The sequence below is a fragment of the Pseudochaenichthys georgianus genome, chromosome 24, assembly GCF_902827115.2.
Source record: "Pseudochaenichthys georgianus chromosome 24, fPseGeo1.2, whole genome shotgun sequence".
Classification (NCBI taxonomy): domain Eukaryota; kingdom Metazoa; phylum Chordata; class Actinopteri; order Perciformes; family Channichthyidae; genus Pseudochaenichthys; species Pseudochaenichthys georgianus.
The window spans coordinates 23,933,287-23,958,078 of record NC_047526.1 but is presented as its reverse complement, the minus strand read 5'-3'; the positions used below and the strand labels follow the sequence as shown (position 1 = coordinate 23,958,078).

Sequence of the window (24,792 nt, the reverse complement as noted above, 5' to 3'; positions counted from 1 at the left end):
AATTTGAAAATACACGACCGGAGAAAATCTGCCACTTCCTTACAGAGCCCCTCCTCCAACACACACAAATGCGCACATGACCAATGAGGGCACGAGGTAAGTTTGTGCACAGATGGAAGGCTGACAGGCAGGTAGGCCATCCAGTTATTTTTGCCGGGCCGGCTCAAATGATTGGTCGTACTTTTTACAGCGCTACAGCTTCCACAGATGACATTTTTTGTCAAAGCACTTAAGATATTCATTGCTATCGGGATGTTAAGAGCATTCCATGGAATATAACAAAAAGTGTATCTCGAGCCGGTTTCTCAAATTTACATACCCTACCTTTAACATACTAAATCTGAAGAGACCAGACAGATTAACAGCTAATTAATTTCTCCCTCTGGATTTTCACCGACATGTCATGTACTGTACAGTGTGTTGGCCGGCCTTAATTAGTATAATTGCTCAGCACAAAAGGCTCCTCTCTTTGACTTGTAATTTATTTTCCTATGGTGACAGGCATTGCTGCGGGAATGTCGGGGTCTCCATGGTGACTTGGAGGCAATGGGGGAGAGGGAGAGGCAGCTGGGGGAGGTGTTGCAGACGGAGGGGTGGATCCAGCAGGTGAAACAGCTCAGCAGGCGCACAGAGGAGCTGCAGCAACATGCCAAGACCCGCCTCCAGAGTCTGCAGGATGCTGCAAAGGTAAACGAAACATCACAGGAATCAGATATCAATAATACTTTATCCCTTAACTGTTTATGAAGATTAAAATAAATCCATTAACAAGTGTAGCATCCAAACAGTATTTACAGAAATTGAAAAAGATGTGTACTTCATACCTGTTGTGACAGATCTTATAGATAATAGTGTATATTAAACTAACAAAACATATTTAATACACGTTTTTTATGAAAAATACATTGGATTTCTTTATCATTGCCCAAATTTCACAGGCATCACAACCACACATTTTGGTGCTCATCCCTTTGGAGTGGGTCAAATAAACCAGATCTTCAATCCAACAGCGCACCCCTATGGTCATGAGAAATACTACACTATCATTATGGAATGCAATGTTTAGGTAATCTGTCAGCTGATCTGATCCAAACATCTGGTACCCAGATGACAGTGTGGTGCTTATGATTGCTAATAACGTTGTCTGTTTGGGAATTATTTTACAAATCCAAGTTTGGAGTTTTTTTTTTAAAGAGATATTTATTTCAGAGCGGTATTATAGAGCTACAATGATTAGTAGATTAAAAGAAAAATATTGCCAATTATTTTGATGATCGAAGTCATTTCTTATTCAAAAATTGACATTAACATCAGCAATAATATATATATTTTTTAAATCCAGGTTTATATTCTACATAAGCTACATTAAAAGTGTACAACACATAGCATGAGCTGCTCCTTTACCCGTATGTGCAGTACTCTAGATTGTGTCTCTCCTCAGGACATGTTGCGTTTGGAGGCGGAGGTGAAGATCCTCCATGCTGCTGTGGACCAGATCCAGATCACCCTCGCCTCCCCAGACCTCAACAGGCTCAGCCTCAGAGAGCAGCTCACACAGAGACAGGTAAACACACACACATTTAAAATGTTTAATTATTATGAAAACATAAAGAGAATACTGCAAATGCTTGCCAACGGTTGCAATAGGACATCTTCAAACCATCTACAGTTCCTCCCGACTCTCTAACAACCCTTCATTTCTTCATAAAAGCGTCTGTTGGTGGAAATGGAGGGCTTCAAGCAGCAGGTGGCGGCAGTGCAGCAGTGTCAGAGCGCCCTCCGGCTGCCAGAGGAGGCGGTGGCCAGCCTGCCCGTCTGCCGCACAGCTCAGACTCTGCAGCAGGAGGCCAGCCAACTGCAGCACACCACCATCCAGCAGTGCAACATCCTGCAGGTAGAGGGCAGGCCTCATACTGCAAATGATAGAGAAGTGTTTGTATAACATTTAGCTTTTTAGTTTTTCCCCCTTAAGACCACCAAGGTATCTGTCAATATACAGACTGTCGAACTCAAATGTGGCAAAGCAAGTGTGTAGTTGGTCATTTGTTGCCCTGTTAGAAGAGTTTTGTATTTCTATCTCTATTTACTGCTCTGAAATATGCTGCAGTGTCCCAACAGGCCGTCTCAGGAATGTGTGTGTTTTTCTTTAGCCCCCATCACACCAGTATTATCCTCCAATCACTTGGTTCTGGGCTGGTTGTAGTTTTAAGCTCATTGTAGTGAAGAATAGCGTTTAGAAGAGGTGAGTGTCCATTTGGTGACTATCTGAAGGACAAACACCCACATTTGAACCAAATACACCAAGATTTAAAACAATCCTGATTTAGGATCATAATTGAAATAAACTGTTTATTGGGGCTGCAACTAACGATCATTTTCATTATCAATGGATCTGCAGATTACTTTCTAAATCAATCAATTTACTATTCGTTCTATGATATTGTCAGAAAACATGAACAGAAGAGGTGTTTAAAATAGCCCATTGTTTTTAAAGCAGTATATGTCAGATTACTTCTTACTAGGACTTTGTATATTTTCTTTTTTTGCCATTCGAATAAATGCCACACTGGTACATGTCAACATACTCAGTGGCAGCGACTGTGCTTATAGGAGTTGATATCATTGAGGCTTTGTGACATAGAGAATGAGAGACATTTTGCCTCTAAGATGATATCTGTAGATGACACGTTTGACCTTCCTTCTCCTCAGAGATCAATAATATCTACCTCATGTTATGATTGTTTTACACAAAGGGCATCTTCAAGCTGACCATATTATGTTCCTCTTTCAAAGGAGGCTGTGGTGCAGTACGAGCAGTACGAACAGGAAGTGAAGAACCTCCAGAGATTAATAGAAGAGGCTCACCGCATCATTCAGGACCGGCCCGTCTCCACCAGCAACATTCAGGAACTTCAGGCTCAAATACACCACCATGAGGTCAGAAAGCCACACTTACTCCAGCATTACACCCATATGTGAATATATCATCGTTTACTGATATCACAGGTTTTTTGTGACCTTTTCAAAAAGATGTTGCAACCTGGCTGCAGGGATTGGACTTTCAGCCAAAAATGGTATTAATGGATTGGGCCACTGATGTTGGGCCATAAAGTCTGGTTTCACATTAAGCACGGCTGGTCCTTCAAAATGTAGAGAGATCCTTTTCTCTATGGAATCAGCTTTGGTGCTTTGTTGTGTTGAAACAAGAAAGGACCTTCCCTAATCTGTTGCAACAGAGTTGGAAGCATGCTAGTGTCTAAATAAAAGATCATTGTTTGTTGAAGATTTCCTTTGATGGAAGCCAAGGAGCCTAGTCTGCAACAACAACAACAACAACAACAACAACAACAGCCTCAGAGGATGCACTTTAACATTTGTTTGTTTCACAGAAATATTCTTTATTTAAGTAATGCACAGCTTGTTGTGAACAAATAACTGTGAGAGAACAGCAAAGCAACATGACTTAAAGAGCTCTTGATGACACTGCTTTTTGTTTTAGAGGTCCTACAACATTCTTGCCTCAAAGGGCCTTTCATGTGACATTTAAATCAGAGAATATGCTGATATCTAAAAATTGCTTTTTAATGAGGCCGACGTCAACATCAAGGAAGTTGAGTCACTGTATAATTCCTGTTCTAACCGTGTTAAACATCTTAAAAAAAGGTTGAGGCAGCAGTACATATACAAGGTGACAGAGAGAATTTGAGGGCAACCCTTTTGACTGAGTGAGTCAGACTGAACGACTGTAATTTAGTCATTAAGCTAGTATTAAATCATAAGGCATAATTTTCATCCGTTTAGCATCACTTTTATGCTATTTATATGCATTTTCTACATATGAGTTTTCCCCTAATGTCTTGATTTGAAATGCATACGACGGACAATGAATTGATTATTTACCTAGAAAACGACCAGAAATGAAAAAAACCTGCTTATGAAACCCCCTTTTTAACTTGGTTTCAGAGCAGTGCTGCGAGAATATTGTGTTGTGCCTCAACAAGCCCAGCTAAAGCGCATTCCCCTTTTATCTGATGGTGCATGTAAATATAATCTGCATACTGTACATTCCTGTTTGATGCAGTGTAGCTGTTGTTTACCTGTGTTACTTAAGGCCTGTACTTTTGGTTGCAGTTGTACTTTGCTGTATTTGCTCCCCAATGCGGAGAGAGAGATATTGAAAAGGAGGGGGGTTGCAGACTGAGAGAGGAACAGATCTGCAGAGAAACAGATCAAATCTCTCCGGGGACATTTTTATTTCCCCTGCATTGTTCTGAAAGATCTTTATCTACTTACAGAACTTGACAGAGTATTCATGAAACTCGTATATTTTGTTGTTACTGCAATATCTCCATTGCTGCAGAGGCACTTGGCATGACAGTGTGTTTATGTCTGAGTTTGATCTCTAAGCTGAGCAGATAGCTGCAACTCCACTGGCCCAGATAGTCACATGACCTGATTATCAGTGCATTGGCCATCTGCGGGACAGGGAGGAAGAGGGGGAGGAAGAGGAGGGGGGTGGGAGGAGGAGCTGGACCCGGCCTGCCGGCTCATTCCATAGCTGTAATTTGACACCATCTTTGTCATTCTTCCTGACTTAAACACTCCCTCTCTCCTTCCCACTCGCTTTTGTTGAAAGCAATCGGCCCCGGGGATTGGTGGAGGGGGGAAGCGGCATGCAGTGACATCACTTCCTGTTGTTCCTCTCGGTTTGTGTATGTGTACGAGAAGGAGGGTCTGAGGGATTTTGAACTATTTCTGCTAGGGTCTGTTTCTCTCTACCAAACATCCTGTCTGTTGGTTTTGCTGCTGCTCTGAGTCACCCGCCTCTGTGGTGCTGTGATTGGCTCAAAGATACAGAGGAGAGAGAGAGAAACTGGAAAACTAGAGAGGGAGAGAGAGAGGCAGTGCTATTCTCTTGCTAGGCTTACACAAGCCAAAGCGAGAGACCGGGGAGAGAGGAGAGAATGCACACACACCGGCACTACATTCAGCGCTGAACCAACTTCACCTCCCTCCTTTACCAGGATCCTATTTGACCAGGAACTATTGATCTTGCATTGTGGACTGAGCCACACTCTCCTGACCCTGGGGGTGCTGGTTGTTTTCTGTTTGTTGGGGGATGTTTTGACAGGAGCTAGCCAAGAAGATCCGTGGCTACCAGGAGCAGATCGCCTCGCTCCACTCCAAGTGTAAGATGCTGACAGTGAAAGCCAAACACGCCACCATGCTGCTGACGGTGAACGAGGTGGAGGGACTGTCGGACGGCGTGGACGAGCTGAGTGATGAGGAGCTGCCCAGCTCAGTGGCAACCACCAATGGCAACGCCAACAAGCAGCTTCCAGCACACCCCTCTGTCGTCATGGTGAGTGGTGCAGCCTTTTATGGACTTATACACAGAGATTCACACATGCACAAACTGCATGGCTGTATGCATTGTGTATGTGTATGCATGTGAGGCTTGTATTCCTTCTCTCTTTCTGTGCAGACCATTGGTTCTCAACAGGGAACCTCAGGGATCCTTTCAGAGTTTCTAGTGGGCGTTTACAGTTCATTTCACAATAATGTAATTAGATTAAAGTCATCCCTAATAAGGTTTAACACCAGTACTTAAAGTCACAGCAACAGTGCACCAAGTTTAAAGTGTACACTTACAAACGAAACTTAAATTGGGCTACAGGGTGTCATGAGCATCTTTATAAAAAAACGTTTTTAAATAGGCCTTTCATCTCTATGTTGGTATCCGGTTCCTCTTCCTCTTCTATTTATTTCTGTGGTTTTATTGCACAGAAATAAAAGCTAACCTTCTTTTCCTCCCACCTTAAGTGTTACCATTCTGGCTCTGTCTCCTCTTGTGTATTACTGCACTGATTTTCTGCTGTGTCACTTCACTTTGCTTCGTATTAGCCTGATTCTGTCAGCCTGCTACTACAGTATGTCATCCTCAGCCTCACTGCCTCTTCCTCTGTGTCGTTCATTCAGATTCAGATTTCTTAGCTTCCTTGCTCTGTTACTGCTCTTTGTGTTGTGTTGGTCTCAGCAGGCCAGGAAACAGGATATTACTGCGTGTTTGTGTGTGTTTGTGTGTGAGCAGAGTATGATACATTACATTACATTTAGCTGACGCTTTTATCCAAAGCGACTTACAATAAGTACATTCGACCAGGAAGACACAACCTTGAAGAAAACAGAATCATATAAGAACATCAGGTTTCATAGAGCCAAGTACGTTTGTGTGTATGGCATAAGAGGGTTGCTAGGGCTGCTGTTATCTTTCATTTGTTATTGCTAAGCATTTTAAGTACTGTGTCATTGTCGTCTAAGTTTGGGAGAGTACTTCCCAGGTTCTAACTAATCTCAATATGTGAAACCACTTTGTTTCCCACACATGCTATTGGGCTGATTCTCTTAAGTTGCGTTGCATTGCATCATAAAGCCCGGGAACAAAGTTTTCCGAGTATCACAAGGTCCCGAGACAGTCGGCCAAGTTGTCTCCAAAACCTGCCAACCACATCCCAGTAGGGCTTGGCTCACATTGCTGCTCTGCCTCTCCACTGAAGCATGCAGCCACACAGACAACTGGGATACTGCTAGGACAGCTGCTGCTGTATGCATTAATCCAGTCTCAGATAACTATGCAATCTTTTAGCTATGCTTTTGGCCTTGATCTTACTCTTAAGTTGTCTTTGCTATTCTATTATCGTGTTGTTTTTAACGTGCTCATACATCAGACTGTATGAGTTGTTCCTTAATGTCTAAATGATCGTTACAAGCCACTGCGTCTTTGATGGAAAGGAAATCACTGTGGTTCTGAAACTGCAACTGTGTGTGTGTGTGTGTGTGTGTGTGTGTGTGTGTGTGTGTGTGTGTGTGTGTGTGTGTGTGTGTGTGTGTGTGTGTGTGTGTGTGTGTGTGTGTGTGTGTGTGTGTGTGTGTGTGTGTGTGTGTGTGTGTGTGTGTGTGTGTGTGTGTGTGTGTGTGTGTGTGTGTGTGTGTGTGTGTGTGTGTGTGTGTGTGTGTGTGTGTGTGTGTGTGTGTGTGTGTGTGTGTGTGTACTGGATGATTCTCTACTTCCTGGTAATGGCCATTCCTTTCCCCTGATGTATCCTGTAAAAGTCTGAGTGGCTCATTCATTGCCGGTGAAATCCAGTGTGTCCATTTTCTCTCAGAGCAATATAAAATGATGTCTCCTAATGATATGCTATGGCAAAATCATTACAGTGTTTGATGTCAATAGCAGTAATGACATCTTACTAGTCTTCTCTCAGTGTTATTTGATTACTCGCTGTCTTTTTAATCATCAATGTGCTTACTGCCTAACCTGCACTCCCCCATTAATTTTTATTTTCTCTCTTCTTCTCTCTCTTCGTTTTACTCTCTCTGTCTCCTCACTCCTTTGATCTGGGCGTTTCCCTCCCGTTTCCTCCTCCTGCTTCTTTTGATGTGTGTGTTTGATGTGGGGTGTGTATGTGGGGTCAGATGACAGCAGGCCGCTGCCACACACTCCTCTCCCCTGTGACGGAGGAGTCAGGGGAGGAGGGCACCAACAGCGAGGTCTCCTCTCCCCCTGCCTGCCGCTCCCCCTCCCCAGGGGCTAACGCTGAAACACCTTTTAACCAGGTACTGCAACCCCCCCCCTGGTTACCTCCAGCACTACCTGACCTGCCCAGCCTCCATACCACCACCGTCCAAATGACATACTACCATCGTCCGATTTTACATTTTTTATCTCAATTTATATCATCTTAAACTTTCCCCCGGATGGGATTATTTTACTGTATTCTGAAGGAAGATTGATATTCCCAATGACACTATGATATTAAAATAAAGCGGCTAGTGAGTTTGCATTGTTATTATGATAATTGTAATCTGTTGCAGAGGCCAGAGTTGGTTTAGTTTAATTTAATATAAGATTGTTTGAATAAATATTGATTATGTGACTTTACGCACTATTCCATACCATCGCCATCGTCTGATTCCCACCATCAAAAATGTCACTTCCCCATCATCACCACTATCAACAGAATGGATGTTTGAAACAGATGGAGAGTTTCTGTGCTGCCCTGCTTTTTCTGTTTATCAGCATTATGTGTTACTTTGCTGCAGAAAGTTTGTTTATCACCTGCTTTTTTGCTGAGATGAGAAAGTGTCAATTTATTATTCATTTCATTTCTAACCGAGCAAACGTGGCATAAATCGGCTTTTATGTGTAATCTATTATTTAAAATGATGCAGCGGTAAAACAGAAGTGTTGTTGGAGGGACATCAAAGTTCAGAATTGTTGTTTTTTGTAGCTTTTATTGTGAAATGTAAATATAGTATGTTTATCTTGAGATGTGTCATGTAAGCTTAACTGAAATCAATAAGGCAGTTGGAAAGTGACTGAAAAGGAGTCAAAACTAATCTGATAGGACCTCAGCCAGCTGCTGCTGAAGTAAAAACATCTCACAGGTCATAGATAGTGATACTTCTCTTAGGTTTTGATTGATTTAAAAGAGCTGCCATAACCATTAACCCATGGCATAATGAGTTGCCATTTCAATTAAATCTCAACATGTCCTTTAAAGTGTGAACTAGAACAGGTTGAAGATCTATATTAGTTTATCTTGAAGTGAATAGTGTGTTAGCAGGAGGCACAAATGTACAGTATTACTATATATCATTTGGTCATATTTCCTCTGAATATGGCAATTCAAATTTCAATTCAGTATGTTTGAGAGCAGAAGGACATTTCAGACCCAGCACATCCTCTCAACCATATATTATACAGCACTCTCACACACTACTGAGACCCACACTCACTGTGCTGTTGTGCCACAGGGTCGAGGTGCCTTGAGTCGAGCGCCCCTCCAGGAGCTGTACGACCCGTCAATGGAGACCAGTGCTGCGAACCTGGACGACCTGCAGAGATCCTGGGAAACACTCAAGAACGTGGTACGTCACATCATCAGCTACACTAAATTAGATTAATTCACATATAAAAAACGACAGAGCTGCCATCTCTATTGTACCAGCATTCATTTCTTTATTTTTCTTTCCCTCCCCTCTCCCCTACCACAGATCAGTGAGAAGCAGAAGAGTCTGTACGAGGCTCTGGAGCGGCAGCAGCATTATCAGGAGTCCCTCCAGTCCATTTCCACTAAGATGGAGTCCATCGAGGCGGCGCTCAATGAAGGCCTGGACCCTACCAAAACCCCAGAGAGCCAGATGGCTGCACACCAGGTGAGAGAGAGGGGGGACAGAGATGGCTGGAGATGTGGGGTTGTGTGTGATAGAGAAAGGAGTAAAGTACAGATAACATTCAAAGTAGTAGTATACATGTTAAGTGTAAATTAAAAGGCACACAGAAAACCTCTCTTGTGGGAGAGACAAAGCTGATAAAAGACAAGTCTGATTTGAGAACACAGAGAATGATTGAGGAGTTTGATATTGCACAAGCCCATGCAATGGTTGCACAAACTTCATAGCACTGTTCTCAGTTGCTATGCCAACTTCAGAGCGACGGCCAATACAGCTCCTTTTTGTAACGCTTCTGTCAGACTATTGGGAAAAACCCTCTGTTACTCCTGTCTCTCGCCATCTATTCAGGCTTTTCTCCCTTTGCTACGACTTCTTTCTCTTCAAATCTCTCTTTATTTCAGAATTCATATCACTTAATTTCACCTATCCCACTTTTTTGTCCAGGCTCAGATGGATGAGATCATGATGCTGCAGGAGGAGATTGGCGAGTTACAGATGTGCTTCTCTGAGGAGTTGGCAGACAGCGACAGTGACGGGGAGCCAGGAGACCAACTGGCTCTGCAGTCTACCCTCACTGTGCTGGGAGAGAGGATGGCCACCATTCGAATGAAGGCTTCTGGGAAACGGCAGCTGCTGGAGGTGCGCACTTTGAGATGTTCTTTTAACATCTCCCATATCTGAATGCTGTCATTCTACTTAACATTTAAGTATACTATAGTGTCAGAGCTGTCTCACCTGCAGATTCTTAACATGAGTGTCACCTTCGCCCCAACAGGAGAGACTGAGTGAACAGCTGGAGGAGCAGAGACAGGAACAGGCACTGCAGCGGTACCACAGTGAGGCCGAGGAGCTCGACCATTGGCTGCTCAGCACTCGTGCCACTATAAGGTCAGCACTTCAACCGCTGAACGAGGACTTGGACATGGAGGAGCAGCTCATCGACTGTCAGGTAAGAACTACTTTTATACTTTATTTAAAGGCTGAAGCACGGAACGTTTTTGAGCTTGATTTTCATGGATGACAATGTTGCTGACAGTCGATGGTTTGATGTATCCTTAAAAAGCTGAAACAATCCACAGAACCAACAGTGAGTCAAAACGCAGAATAAGAGACTTATTCTTTCCAATTAAGTTAAGGACTTTTTTAGGGATAGTTGTTGGTTTTTTGTCATTTCTGCCATACCAGAAATTGATGAGAGAGGACTCCTTTCTTTTTAGATTTGGGTGTCCTTAAACACAGTTGAGCTTTTTTGACTTAATGTGCACCTTTAAATCAATATGTGTGACATGCAGCAATCGTCCTAAAGCTGTAATTGAACACATGATGATGCAGTTATTTGGCACGTGGGTTTGACCCTGTGATGACCCTCATCACTTGACCTCAAACATTCCTCCACAAGCCCGAGTGTGGTTTCCCTACTCATTATGTTTCTTCGGTAACATCTCCTTTATCTGTGGGGTAATTAGCATCCATGGCTGATGGTAGAAGTAGTCACTAATCCAACTGTGTCCTTTTAAGGGTTTTTCAGTGACAGTGTGTAACTTGTGCAGTGTAATTAGAAAGGCTTTTTGTAAACAGTGCCACTGCTTTTCATTACCTCATTTCCTTTCCTGTTTTTATCTCTGACAAAGGTTCCGTTGTGTATTTACCTTGACTGTTATTTCACCAAAGTATCCATTTGAAGCTAGTTTGTGTGCGTGTGTGTGTGTGTGTGTGTGTGTGTGTGTGTGTGTGTGTGTGTGTGTGTGTGTGTGTGTGTGTGTGTGTGTGTGTGTGTGTGTGTGTGTGTGTGTGTGTGTGTGTGTGTGTGTGTGTGTGTGTGTGTGTGTGTGTGTGTGTGTGTGTGTGTGTGTGTGTGTGTGTGTGTGTGTTTGGAGCAGCTTCGAGACAGTAAGCTGATTAAAGCTCACATATGGCCCCTGCGGAGTTCAGGTCTAAAGGTCTGGCTCCATGCGGGTTCTCATCTCCAGGGGGTTTAAACTGTATGCAACGTAGATTATTACAGTATCGACCCTAGAGAAAGGGCACAATGTGAGAAAGGATATGAGGTGGGTGAGATGAAGCGGGCATAAAGGCAAGAGAAAGGGAAGAAATTGAAGTGGAGCAACTCAGGCAAATAGGGAGCAGTAAAAATCAAGGAATAAACAGAGGGAAAAGGCGATATAAAGGCATACTTAATGTCTGTTAATGTCCAAATGAATCAGGTCTCTGTGTTACAATAGTTGTTTTTATTCTTTTATAGCCTCAGTTTGGTGTGACCGATTCTGATTTGGGTTTATTTAAAAATGTACACAGTTCTGGAAAATCCCTACACTGTAAGCGGCTCAGTACCCACTTAAGCGTAGCCTCTCACGGGTCAGCGCTTAATCAAATACTTTACGAGTCTGAACTTTCAGCCCAACATTGTCTCAACCTTTATTATATATATATATATACCTTTATGTATATACTAAACTCCACCTTGTGATGTAGCTGTGTCAATCCAAGCAACAACATTTAAGGTGTTGTGCTTAGGCAAGGCAAGTTTATTTATATAGCACCTTTCAACACAAGGCAATTCAAGGTGCTTTACAAAAATGAAAGGCATTCAGACAAAGGCATTTAAAAACAGTCATTAAAAAGAAAAGATAAAGGCTTAGGCCAAAGGAGAGGAATTTGAGTTGCAATAAAGAGGCTTTTTGTGGTGAGAAAGAGAGACAACAGGTTCCACACTTTCCCAGTGATCCACACAGCGGCAGCTCTGGGTAGAAGCACAAGAGTTGTATGTTTCTCTGTATTCAGGAAAAAATCTCTGGTGAATTCCCTCCTCATCTCTGCCAAGGGCCCTTGTAACCTCGTGTGAAAGAGGAGGGTTAGGGTTGAATCTGCCCTTCTGCCATACAATTACACCAGTTGACAGAGAGTCTGGACGTATGAAGGGAGGGTCTTTTTTTCTTTTGCTTCTCTGATTAGAAAATGTAAGAGAGGGTTTAGTAGAATAGGTCTAAAAATAAGAGAAACAGAGTAAGATTAAAAAAGAATAAGAGAACTGATGAAAAACATATTGTATCCTTAAACATTTGAGGCAAGGAGAGGCAGAAATAAAAAGCATGCAACTGAAATATGCTGCATGTTATGTTAATGTAAGCCTCTAAACCACAGGAATTACTGTAACATTTTACCTTCTCATCCAAAAATATAATAAATCGCCCTTTGGTTCTTCTGGTTGCAATTTGTGGTGAAGGCTTTCATATAAACATTGCTTCTTTTTATTGGGCCACAAGCAACAAGGTTTAGGAATGATTTTTCCTTCCAAGAAAACCTTTAATGCTGAAAAACATTTGCTAACACATCTTAATGCCGAGATAATACTTTTTGTAAAGCTCTGTGAAATAAAGTCATAGCAGTGATAGATACATTTGGCATGTAGAACCTGTAGAAGATAATAACTGCTGCTTTATTATGTATGCATAAGATGATATGATGTTTATTATGAGACTAGGAAAGTTAATGTAAAGGATTTTGAGCTTTTGAACAGTTTAGCTTGATTCTCAACTATAACTCTTGCCTTTCCAGAATATGCTGTTTGAGATCGAGCAGAAGGTGTCGTATCTCTCCGAGCTGTCCATCCACAGCGAGAGCTTGCTGTTAGAGGGCCGGGCTGAGACCAAGGGAGAGGCGGAGCAACTCGCTTTCAAGCTGCGCTCCCTCAAAGACAGCCTGATGGAGCTGCAGCAGATGTTGCAGGACAAACAAGTTGGCATACAGGTGAGCTCAGAGGTCACGTGAGGTCGTCCGTCCTCTCCTTTTTCACAACATAAATTCTCTTCCCCTCCACATTCCCACACATTTTTCCTTCCTCTGTGTCATTTTTGTTCTGCTGGCTGCATTATGGGACACTGTCTAACTGTATCAATGGTAGTATTGTACAAATACTAAAGGTCATGTCATGCTCCTTCATAAAAGTCCACTGTATTCCACTACGGAACAACAAGAGCCTGTGTGTCCCACAATGGGCCTCAAACAACAGACAAAAGGATGCTACCTCATCACATGCTCACACTAATGTACTGCAGCAGGTGTGTTTCTGATGACTCAACAGTTTGGCTTTGTCCCTTTGTGAAAAATCTACTCAAATGTCTTCTTCAATCTCCACATTTTAACTGAAAATGGGCCATTGTTGCTGGCTTCCCTTAATGTGATAATATAGCAATGTGTAATTGTAGAAAATAATTATATTAATTAAAGTCACCCTATAACACATCTACAAAGTATTTTGTCTGAGTTCACTTTAACTTATTTTTTTAAATATAGGACTTAATTAAATTGATTTTAAATATAGATTTATTCTAGAAGTGTTGAAATCTCAGTTTTAGTACAGTTAAGTGAACTTACATCAAGAAGTTGATTACTTAATCCAGGGGTGTCAAACTCAAGGCCCGGGGGCCAAATCCGGCCCGCGACTTCATTTAAAGTGGCCCGCAAGAGCTTTCAAAGAATATAATACGTTTATTATACGGTTACATGCCACTTTACTACATGTAAGTATGTTGCCCATAAACTACATGTCCCACAATGCATCTCGTTTTGTGACATGCGCACTGAAGAGACTTGCAATTATTTGCCCTGGACTTCTGCTTTCAAACGTAGTTAGTTATTACCCTATCTGATAATAATCCAATTCAGAGGCTATAATATAATACATTATTTTATATATATATTATATATTTATATATATGTATATTTATATAGTTACAACCGGCCCTTTGAGTGCAACCATAATGCTAATGTGGCCCGTGATGAAATAGAGTTTGACACCCCTGACTTAATCCATGCACATACAGTATGGACCAAATTTAGCGGGAACAAACTTAATCGCCTCTTCCCCAGAGAGAAAATCAGATTCCCCGTCCTCTTCTCTCCTGTTAAAGTGTTTGAGCATTTAATCAAATTCTGAAGTTTCCTGTTTTTTCTCCCAGGGTTCATTGCAGGAGCAGGAGGATAGTGAGCCAGACTCATCTCTGTCTCAGAGTCCCAATGTTCAGGAATGGCTTTCCCAGGCTCGAACAACACGCACACAGCAGCATCACAACAACCTTCTTCGACAGAGGGTAAGAGGAAGATGAACTTTAGTTTAGTTTTTACATTTAATAAACCTGAGCTGAGCCTATTTTAAGCACTGTACTTTGAGTGCCAAAATGGATAACATGTTTAGTGCAAATCTATTTAGTTTAATAATATTTTTTAGATTCATCTGATATAACTCTGAGATTTTGTGGCCTTCTAGGAGCTGCAGCAGCAAGTAGCTGAGCAGAGGAGGCTGCTGCAGTCTGTAGCCAGCGCTGGAGAGGAGTTACTCAGCCAACAGACCACACCCAATGGGGACAGGTACTTCACTTCTGTCTATTCAGGTTTCTGTGATTTGATGTGATTTGTTTATTATAATATTTAGCATTTATTATGGCCATATATTCCTATCTGGGAGAGTTATTATATGAATGAATAATGTGTTAAAAGTATCTTATACAACCCACCTCTCTTCCTCCCACAGTGAGATGTCCATCCCAGGAGGAGTGTTGTTGGAGTCTGAGACTTTGTCTCCTCTGGAGCAGATGAGGCAGCGCTGGGAAAACCTGAATAAAGACCAGAGCACGAAGCTGCAGCTCTCCCTCAACTCCCTGGAACAGGACCAGCTTAGCCCGGTACACATGCCATGCGTCATGGATTGTGATGTGTTTCAATACAAGTTTACTGCCATGTAATTTGACACTTTTATTGTAATTTTTCCCTCTTGTTCTCAGGTGCTCCACCGGTCCCGTCTGTCCAGCCCCAGCGTTGTGTTCAGAGGTGTTTGTGCCAGCCAGGACTCTCGCTCTCCCAGAGCTTTGTTTGAGGCCTGCAGTCAGACTCTGGAAATAATCGCCCTTGAGGTAAGGCACATATTTCTTCCTTATGATAACTTCTCATTACTTATTGTTCCCAGTGAAAATGTTTTATGTGAAAAATATTCTTACTGAAAGCTTTTAATGCACTGAGATAATATTTTGTCTTCTTCCTTACAGACGGCAGATGGTGACAGGAAACGTAAATCTTCTTCTGGAGAAACAACAATCCAGCAGGATCTGTATGCTGCAGTTTCAGCAGCCTCCTCCTGGTTAGATGCTGCGGAGAATCAGCTGCTCTCTGGTCCTGTGCTGCTGTCTGAAGATACATCGACACAACTCACAAACCTCGAGGTATTAAATTAGATGTTGCTACCCTGGCTGGCACCAGAAATACAACATAAACATCACTAATCAACAGACAACACGATCAAAATGCTACTAGATGGAAAAGAATCACCTCATAACGGACCTCTGCTCTTGTGTCTAGGGTCTGAATAAACAGCTAAAGGAGATGACCGGGGAAGTGAACCAGTGCAGAGAACTTCTGGGCGGAGGAGCAGGTCGGCTCTGTGGAGGAGAGGAGCAAGAACTGATGGAGGACACACTGGAAGGCCTGCAGGAGAGGATGGGGCTACTGGACGCCACTCTGGACCAGCACTGTGACTCCATGAGGGACAGGCTGCATGAACACTCAACCTATCAGGTACATAACAAGACTGCTGAACCACCAGTCTGATTTTGATGAAACTTAGAGTATGGAGCATGTTTTCTTAAAGTTAATCTGCCTCTCGCTTGGTCTGAGCTACGGTCTTTTCTGTTGTCCTTGCCAGAATGAACTGAGGATGCTGTTCACAGCTCTGAGTGAGAATAAACACCAGCTGCTTCAGAAGATGGCTGGAACTGTGGACAGACCTGCATCCAAACAGATAGAGGTATGATACAGACGAAGGGCAGATACATAAAAGATAAAACATATAGGGACAGTATTGGAATTGGCAATAGCCTCTCAATGGATTAAATGTGTTGCATCTTTTGTAGACATTATCAGAGGTGGATGATAGTCTGAGGGAGTTTGAGCAGAGAGTGACGGCGATGAAGACAAGGGCAGAGGGACTACAATCTGACCAAATCGCTCACCAAGAACTTCTCAAACTACAGGTAATATCTCCTTCCTAAGGACCTTATTTCTGTTTCTCTTGTGGTCATTACCTCCAGGAACTTTAATACTTCATCACTGACATATTGATATATTTGTAGGATGCCTATGAGGAGCTGGTGCTGATGGTGGGCTCCAGACGTAGCAGCCTGAACCACGGCTTGTCTCTCAAGGCTCAGTATGAAGCTGCACTCCATGACCTCACAGACCTGGTGGACACCGCCCAGGACAAGATGGCTGCCGACCAGAAGATGACAGTGGCTTCTGTTATCGAAGTCCAGATTTTGCTGGACAAACACAAAGTAAAGACAATGAGTAAAATGGATACTGTTTTTCACTGAATTGATTGTTGTTGATTAAGAGACCAATTTATTTTACGTTCTAACAACTATGTTTTTCCTTAAATCTAGGACTTTTTCCAGGGTCTGGAATGCCATATGATCCTCACCCAGACGTTCTACGGCAAAGTGTCCGGTCTCGTGGCTCAACGGGAAAGCCAGGCCATGGAGGAGATAATGGCCTCAGCCCACAGTGTGCTCAAACAGGCCCACAGGAGGGGAGTGGAGCTGGAGGGCATACTAGAGGTGAGGAAAAGTTACTTATAAAAGAATAGAAGTTAGCAACAGTACAATTTAGTTAAATGAAACAACATGCAGAATGAATTAAGTAAACTATTTTCTTTCTCCTCTGTTTGGCAGTCATGGAGCAGGCTTGTGGAAGACTACCAGGCTCTGTGTAGACAGCTGGAGGCGGTGGAGTGTAGCATACCCACTGTAGGTCTAGTGGAGGAGACGGAGGAAAGACTTGTTGAAAGGATCGCTCTCTTCCAGGTAAACATCTTTATACGAACAAAAGTATATTTTTATGATTGAGAAAAAGATGACGATGAAGACAGCACCAATGTCATTAAACACTTATTGTGACTACATCAACCCGCAATATTTTTAACGCAAATACAAAACTAAAAATATACAAAAATGTCTCTATCGTAGTTGACAAAAAGAGGAGTACCAATGTTATAGGCTGTTTTTTTTTTTTCATTGCAGCATTTCTATCTATATAAATCTGTTAAAATAAAAAAACGAACAAGTCTAATACGGCAGGACTCGCACTAAATTAAAGGTGGGGTAGGTAAGTTTGAGAAACCCGGTCGAGATACACTTTTTGTTATAATCCATGGAATGCTCTTAACATCCCGATAGCAATGACTATCTTAAGTGCTTTGACAAAAACCCATACAAAAATGTCATCTGTGGAAGCCGTACTGTAAAAAGCACGACCAATCATTTTACCTGGATGGCCTACCTGCCTGTCAGCCTTCCATCTGTGCACAAACTTATCTTGTGCCCTCATTGGTCATGTGCGCGTTCGCAGATTTTTTTCCGGCTGTGTATTTTCAAATTCTAGCACACTCGAGCTGGTTTCTCCAAAATGACCTACCCCACCTTTAAGCAAATGGGATTACAAGATTAACACTTTGAATTGTTAATTAATCAGTCACCCTTATCCTATCTTAGCGCCTAAAGGCCAGCCTGACGGAGCATCAGCCCCAGCTGTACCAGTTCCTGGAGGAGGGCAGACGGCTCCTCCTCTCTGTTGGCTGCTCAGACCTGGAGAACCAGCTGACCCAGCTGGGAGACCACTGGCTCTCCTCGACAACCAAGGTCAACAAGGAGCTGCACCGCCTCGATTCCACGCTGAAACACTGGAGCAGGTCAGCTTCTAACAATAGTCTGTGCTATTTGCCAGTGTGGTTATACGTAGAGGCTGAATACAGAAATAAATATGCCTTTAATCTTTTAGAAGCTGTCGGTACTGAAATATAATTGTGTCCTCTGTATGAATGTCAGGTACCAGAGTGAGTCGGCACAGTTGAGCCACTGGTTGCGGTCTGCTCTGGATCAGCTGGAGTTCTGGACGACTCAGTCAGTCACCGTGCCTCAGGAGCTGGAGACCGTCAGAGACCACCTCTACGCCTTCCTGGTTAGTTTGGTTATCACATAAGCATCCAAAATGTACCACACAACTAACAATATAATTTATAGTATTCATTAACACATGGCTGGATTCCAACTTATCTCGCTGTCGTGTTTCTGACAGGAGTTTTCCAAAGAGGTGGATGCCAAGTCGTCCTTGCGCTCCTCTGTGCTGAGTACAGGCAACCAGCTCCTGCGATTGAAGAGAGTCGACACAGCTGGTCTCAGGACGATGCTCGGCCAAATCGACACTCAGTGGGCTGAGCTGCTGACTCGTATCCCAGTAGTACAAGAGAAGCTACACCAGGTCTGAGAACAGCAGCTGTTACACTTAAATGGTTGATTATTGTCGCACAATTTGCTTCTCAAGGGGTTTTGTCCTAGCAGAGGAAACTTCGTTAACCCCTCTGCTTTCGTCCCTTAGTTGCAGATGGAGAAGCTGGCATCCCGGCATGCCATCACAGAGCTGATGAGCTGGATCTCTCTCATGGAGAACATCATACAGGAGGACAAGGACAGAATAATGGCAGCTGTAGGCTCAGAAGTGGTCCAGGACTTTTTGCAGAAGTATAAGGTAGAATACAGTTTTTTCTCTTCATCCCAAAAGGGCTCCCAAGTTGTACCTCTCAGGTCAAGCTGCCAAAGAACTTCACATATTATAAGTCAAGGAGTGTATTAACAGACCCTTTTATTCCCTCCTCCTCATGTCTCATTTGTATTTCAGGGTTTCCGCATAGATCTGACCTGTAAGCAGTTGACCGTGGACTTTGTAAACCAGTCGGTGCTGCAGATCAGCAGCCAGGATGTGGAGGGGAAGCGCAGCGACAAAACAGACTTCGCTGAGAAGCTGGGAGCTATGAACAGACGGTGGCAAATTCTACAAGGGCTCATCGCCGAAAAGGTAATTTCAGTCTGTGTAAAATTAGACTTGACTGTTTCCGTCTGACATTTTTCGTATGCTGTTGGGTTTTCAACTTGTTTTAATTCTGTTTTTATTTTAGATTCAGCTTTTAGAAGGAGTTTTGGAAGGTTGGTTGGAGCATGAAAATGGAGTTCAGGCCTTGAAAACCTGGCTCACTGTACAGGAGGAGAAACTGAAGAAGAGACACAGGATAGAGGATGTAGCATCGGTGCAGACTGCACTTAAAGACTGTCAGGTACACATACAGTACATAAAGCACTGCTCTCAATGCCTAACACACTTTTGTAGAATGTCTATATTTATAAAAATACAATTTATTTATTTCAGGAGTTGGAGGAATTGGTGAAGGAAAAAGAGAAGGATCTAGAGAAAGCAGAAGAAAGAGGAAATGCTCTTATACAGGATAAGAAAGAAGCAGCATGCTCTGTTGTCAAAGAGACCCTCAAAGGTCTGAACCAATCCTGGGCTCATTTGGACCACAAGGTGAGCTTTTTGGAGCACTTGCCATCCTTGCCTACACTTTCCTATTGAACCCCAGAACTTAAGACACTTACAAGGTTTTGTATACCTTCCTTTTCTCATCAGATAAGTGAGATGAAGATGAGCCTGCGGTCGTTACTGGAGCAGTGGACGCTATACCGCCGAGCTTCGGAGGAGATAAATGGTTACCTGATGGAGGGGAGGTACTCTGTGTCCAGGCTGCGCCTCCTTAACGGGTCTCTGGAGGCGGTGCAGCAGCAGATGGAGGGTCTGGAGGTAAGGAGTTTATTAAAAAGACTGTAGATGGAGCATAAAGTCATGCTTAACATATTTGTCTGCACCATGTTTAAAAGAAAATCAACAGTGATTTATTCTTCAAATAAAAATGTTTTAAGCAAATTTAACAAACATTAAAGATGAAATTGACTTTTGTTGGGTGTCTATTTTTAAAGAACATGCAGGAGGAGATGGATAAGCAGGAGAGCAGCCTGAGGAAATTTGGCTCGGTAACACACCAGCTACTCACACAGTGCCACCCGTCTGTGGCTGAAACACTCAACACAGCGCTCCGAGACTTCAACATTAGGTACGGGTCACACAAATACATCCCTGAGTGACTTTACAGGAAATAGAAGCAACATCTGAGCTGAGGTCAATTTGTTTCGCCTCCTCTGTTTTAGGTGGAACAGTCTCCTGGAGCAGATCTCAGAGCAGCTGAGGAGCAGTAAGGCTCTGCTGGGGTTGTGGCAGCGCTACAGGTCATCGTGTGGCCAGTGTGTGACGGCAGTGCAGAAACAGGAAGCACGTGCCGACCGTCTGCTGAAGAGCGCCACCGACAGTGAGATCACAGAGGAGGAGAGCAGTGCCTGGATAATGGACTGCGATGTGAGTAGAGATAGGACAGTGTAACAAAGCAGTTCACTATGTGGTTATGTTCAAACTTGAAAGTACTTTGAAAATGTTGAAAGCACTTTCATCGTGATCATTATATGTATAATGCAGTAGCATGAGGATTTTGTGTTCACATGTTTACTAAATTGGAATTAATTCAATGTAATGTAATTCTCAATCTGAGACCTAATACTAGAACCTATTACATTCGGTGGAAGTGGTAGTGTTTATTTGATAAACAATATTTGTTATGATCGGTATTACATTTACTGATACAGTCATGTAAAGTTAATCTAGTTCACAGTGTTTACTACATATTGATTGGGTATGTAGTATGTAGTATGCAGTAACCTAGTATGCCATTTGAAGCACATGATATGATTATTTAAAAAATGTTTTGACAGCATTGGGAGCTTACCCTCTGGCTCCTTTCTAAGACTTTGTGAATAAGCTCTGGAACGGCTTGTCAGTCCACTATGAGGATCCACAAAGCCTCGCTCCCCTCTGCAGAATACCAAATGGCACCCTGCCCTTTTGTCTGCGTGAATGTAGATTCACAGCACAATTTAACAAAGGCCTTTTGAAAAAGCGACTGCAAAGGGAAAGACAGGCCGATGATTTACACTACAGGGGTCTCCCGGTGTCACGCTGGGCTTATAGGGCCATGCTGGTCGATGTCTGAAGACGCAGACGGCACATTTTGGATGCAGACTGTTGCTAGACACTGTGTGGTTCTACACTGTTGTTGGTGAATGGGCTGTCTCTTCTGCAAAGCATTTTACAAGCAAATCAAGCCTTTTTTTTAATCCAAAAAATACAACAAATTATTTTTAATTTTTAATGTTGAGGGTTCCCTTCAGGTGTTTAAGAGGAACTGCCTTCCATGTACTTCAATGTATTCTTGCAATGTCAAACATTCAGTTCAAACATTTCAGCCTGCTGGCCTTTGTGCTCTAATGAAGGCGATCAGGCCAAAAAACACTTTTTAATTTTGGCCATTTAACGTGAAACGTCTTTGTCTTTCCTTCGCATTTAAACCACAGTCCTGTCGTTCCTATGCCATTAAACATGTATATGTAGATATTATAAATGTGTATAATATCATAACTCTCAATCACTCAATAGTTAGTGTTTCTGGTTCTAACCTGCTTCTCTCTGCTGACATACTTGTTGTAGGCGTGCATCGCAGACCAAGCCTCCGTGCATCAGTCCCTCCGGCAGCTGCAGGCTTTAGGGGAGCAGCTGAAGATCCAAGTTGACGCCTCGTCCTCAGCAGCCTTACAGTCCGACCATCTGTCACTCACACATCGCCTAGCAACACTTGAGCACGCCCTTAACAGGCAGCAGGAAGTACTGCAGGTAGGATAGTGGGGATTTGTGGGCATGGACCGAATGAAAAACATATCTCTGTTCCCTATACACAACCTCAATATATCAGTAAGGTAAGCCATTCATTTGTATTCTAACTGTCTGTCTGACTGTTTCAGTGTGGATCTCAGGCCTGTGAGGGTTTCAGAGAGCAGATGGACGCACTGATCCGTAAGGCTGAGGAGGCCGATGAGGTGCTGAAGGAGTCGGACCCGGTCGGCTCCCCAGAGCTCACTGTGGTGCAGACGCGTATGGAACAACTGAAGGTATGAAAAACATTGCTGTCTGAGTTATTGTGTATTAATTGAGTTTAAACATCTGGTGCTTTTTCAACAAAAACATCCTGTATAGCAAATCACTCGACCATACACTAAAAGTTAATTAAATTCATTAGATTTGCTTTCATTTGATAGCATTGAAAGCATATTTTGCACATAGTTGCACTTGTTAGACTGTCATACTAAAAAATGTGTATTTATTTGTTCCTAGGTTCCCTTACTGAAGCTGAGCAGTTTGTCTCCGGACCTGGAGCGTGTGAATGAGTTGATGTACAGACTGCCGGTCAGCGACAGAGACGTTAAACGGCTGCAAAGTCTCAACAGAGCCTGGGCCACTCACTCTGCTCACCTCACCGAGAGATTCAGGTACCCTTTAAACTTCACCTTTTTATGTAAATACAAGAAATAGCAGTTATTATTTGTATTTATTCATTTGTATAAATTAACAATGACATACTTTAAGAAAGTGTTGGTAATTTGACAACATTAATGTTGACTAAGACTTTCATTGAGAATTTTTTTTGCCACTTTAATGAACAAATTACAAAAACTAACTAATTATGAATTAACATTTTGCGTGCCAGTGTAAGTTTTAGTGGTTAATTAATTAAAGGTTTTATGCTTTAAAACTCATAATTAGCCTCCAAACAGGAAGATATAACAGATTGTTTATGTTGGAAACAACTATCCTCTGTCCCTCTCCAGTAAACTGCAGGCAGTGTTGCTGCAGCAGCAGAGTTTCCTGCAGAAGTGTGAGGCGTGGATGGACTTCCTGTCTCAGACTGAACAGAAGCTGGCTGCTGAGATCTCAGGAAACTACCAGAGTCTGCTGGAGCAGCAGAGAGACCATGAGGTCAGAGAAGCATTTCAAGGACATGTGCACCAAATGCAGTTTTAAAGTGTTGTTATTAATATAGATTTGTTTTGACTTTCAGTTGTTCCAGGCAGAGATGTTCAGCAGACAACAGATCCTCTACTCCATCATCAGTGATGGTCATCAGATGTTGGACCAGGGACAAATGGATGACAGGTAAACACACTACATTTTAAAAACAAGTCAGATTTTATGAATACATTTATCCAGTTATGTGGAGAAAATAAGTAATTCTTGATGTATTCTCTCATACAGGGATGACTTCAGTGTGAAGCTGGCCCTGCTGAGCCACCAGTGGCAGGGTGTGGTGAGGCGGGCCCAGCAGAGAAGAGGCATCATTGACAGTCTGGTCCGACAGTGGCAGAACTACCGGGAGATGTCAGAGAAGCTGCTGCAATGGCTTCAAGAAGTGACTCGTGATCCAGATGTGCATCAGCCAGGAGAACCCGTCGCCCTGCAGCAGGCCAGAGACCTGTTGGATCAGATTCAGGTAGGGGACGACACTATGGAGGAGCCTCACTCCTTAACTTATCCCCCTATTCAAATGTATTCTCTGAAATTAATAATCCAAAGTATTTATGTTTGATAATAATTATATTGAATTTATAATTAGTTACAAGTGTAGAGCAGGTGCAGGAGGTCGGTCACTGAAAATCCCAGTGAGTCTGGAAGTAATTATTTCTTATAAAACGTATTCAAAAGGTTTGCATATTAATGAGGTCACTGGGAGAGAGTGTTTTAAGCTCATTTTCATATGGCAGACCTTTTTCATTTAAAATGTCTAGTCCATGTCTTGAAATCTTTACAATCATGTATCCTGCCTAAAAAATACTCATACATCTTGTCAATCTTTAAATGTAATGTCATTTAACTAAAAAATGTAAGCAGATCTAAACCTCCCAATACTAAACCCTCACCCCTTGCCCAACCGTAGTCTCTCGTAGTTAACCTGCCCCCCCTCCGCCCCCTGTCCCTGTCTCTGCTCCTCCAGCTGAGGGAGCGTGTGCTGCAGCGGCAGCAGGGGTGCTACATCCTGGCGGTGGAGGCCGGCCGCAGCCTGCTGCTGTCGGCTGACTCCCGGGCCGAGTCCACCCTGCAGACTGAGCTGATGGACATTCAGGAGAGGTGGAGGCACGCTCACCACCGCCTGGACCAGCAGAGGAGGGAGCTGCACGGCATGCTCAAGGTGAGACAAAACTACAGCTGGAGCAATAGTGAACATGTTTCTTGGTTTGATTTTTTCTAGGTCCTTTCTGTCTAAGCTACGGTTAAAAGGGACAACAAAAAACATAACTGACTGTCTTACTATTTCCACTCCCCGTTCAATGCTGAAGTTCCTATACTCATTGGGATGCATCATGCAACATTATAACAGTTTAACAACTATAGAGCTTTTAGCAAAAGCAGTTTTAAGGGTGAAAATGTTCCCTTTCAGTGCTGTATTATGTTATTATGACACATATGAAGCGTCATTTGAGCAGAGTGGGTGTTGAAGGCTAAGCTTGGAGCTGTGTCTCTCTCGTGCTGCAGTGTGAAGGGGCTGAAGGTCATCTGTACCTGTTGTACATGCATCTTAAGTCCTGAATAGAAGTGAAGGACAGCGATAGAGCAGCCCCTCTACCATCTTCAGATAAATTGCTGAGCACACTCACTCGTGTTCAAGCGTTATCAAAATGCCAGCCCAGTTCACACATATTCACACACACATGCAGAGAGTAGACACTGTGCAGTGAGCTGACATGATTT

General features: G+C 42.9%; 1 protein-coding gene across 2 annotated transcripts in view; it reads left to right on the top strand.

The window, feature by feature from the left end:
• LOC117440197 (nesprin-1-like) overlaps positions 1–24,792 on the top strand; it is a 103,358-nt gene that overhangs the window by 60,790 nt on the left and 17,776 nt on the right. For both annotated transcript variants that reach the window (XM_034076490.2, XM_034076489.2), the window contains 39 exons: positions 502–687; positions 1,442–1,564; positions 1,712–1,894; positions 2,794–2,937; positions 5,132–5,362; positions 7,477–7,617; positions 8,818–8,931; positions 9,058–9,219; positions 9,682–9,876; positions 10,013–10,186; positions 12,793–12,984; positions 14,196–14,327; positions 14,504–14,604; positions 14,768–14,918; positions 15,018–15,146; positions 15,279–15,452; positions 15,589–15,804; positions 15,932–16,033; positions 16,140–16,259; positions 16,359–16,559; positions 16,668–16,841; positions 16,956–17,087; positions 17,775–17,971; positions 18,108–18,240; positions 18,358–18,540; positions 18,658–18,807; positions 18,958–19,134; positions 19,235–19,390; positions 19,483–19,638; positions 19,741–19,911; positions 20,088–20,221; positions 20,316–20,520; positions 21,703–21,885; positions 22,014–22,160; positions 22,384–22,538; positions 22,878–23,025; positions 23,108–23,202; positions 23,302–23,536; positions 24,038–24,232. In XM_034076490.2, the coding sequence (XP_033932381.2) occupies positions 502–687; positions 1,442–1,564; positions 1,712–1,894; positions 2,794–2,937; positions 5,132–5,362; positions 7,477–7,617; positions 8,818–8,931; positions 9,058–9,219; positions 9,682–9,876; positions 10,013–10,186; positions 12,793–12,984; positions 14,196–14,327; positions 14,504–14,604; positions 14,768–14,918; positions 15,018–15,146; positions 15,279–15,452; positions 15,589–15,804; positions 15,932–16,033; positions 16,140–16,259; positions 16,359–16,559; positions 16,668–16,841; positions 16,956–17,087; positions 17,775–17,971; positions 18,108–18,240; positions 18,358–18,540; positions 18,658–18,807; positions 18,958–19,134; positions 19,235–19,390; positions 19,483–19,638; positions 19,741–19,911; positions 20,088–20,221; positions 20,316–20,520; positions 21,703–21,885; positions 22,014–22,160; positions 22,384–22,538; positions 22,878–23,025; positions 23,108–23,202; positions 23,302–23,536; positions 24,038–24,232 (6,297 nt within the window). The remainder of the gene's footprint in view (positions 1–501; positions 688–1,441; positions 1,565–1,711; positions 1,895–2,793; positions 2,938–5,131; positions 5,363–7,476; positions 7,618–8,817; positions 8,932–9,057; positions 9,220–9,681; positions 9,877–10,012; positions 10,187–12,792; positions 12,985–14,195; positions 14,328–14,503; positions 14,605–14,767; positions 14,919–15,017; positions 15,147–15,278; positions 15,453–15,588; positions 15,805–15,931; positions 16,034–16,139; positions 16,260–16,358; positions 16,560–16,667; positions 16,842–16,955; positions 17,088–17,774; positions 17,972–18,107; positions 18,241–18,357; positions 18,541–18,657; positions 18,808–18,957; positions 19,135–19,234; positions 19,391–19,482; positions 19,639–19,740; positions 19,912–20,087; positions 20,222–20,315; positions 20,521–21,702; positions 21,886–22,013; positions 22,161–22,383; positions 22,539–22,877; positions 23,026–23,107; positions 23,203–23,301; positions 23,537–24,037; positions 24,233–24,792) is intronic.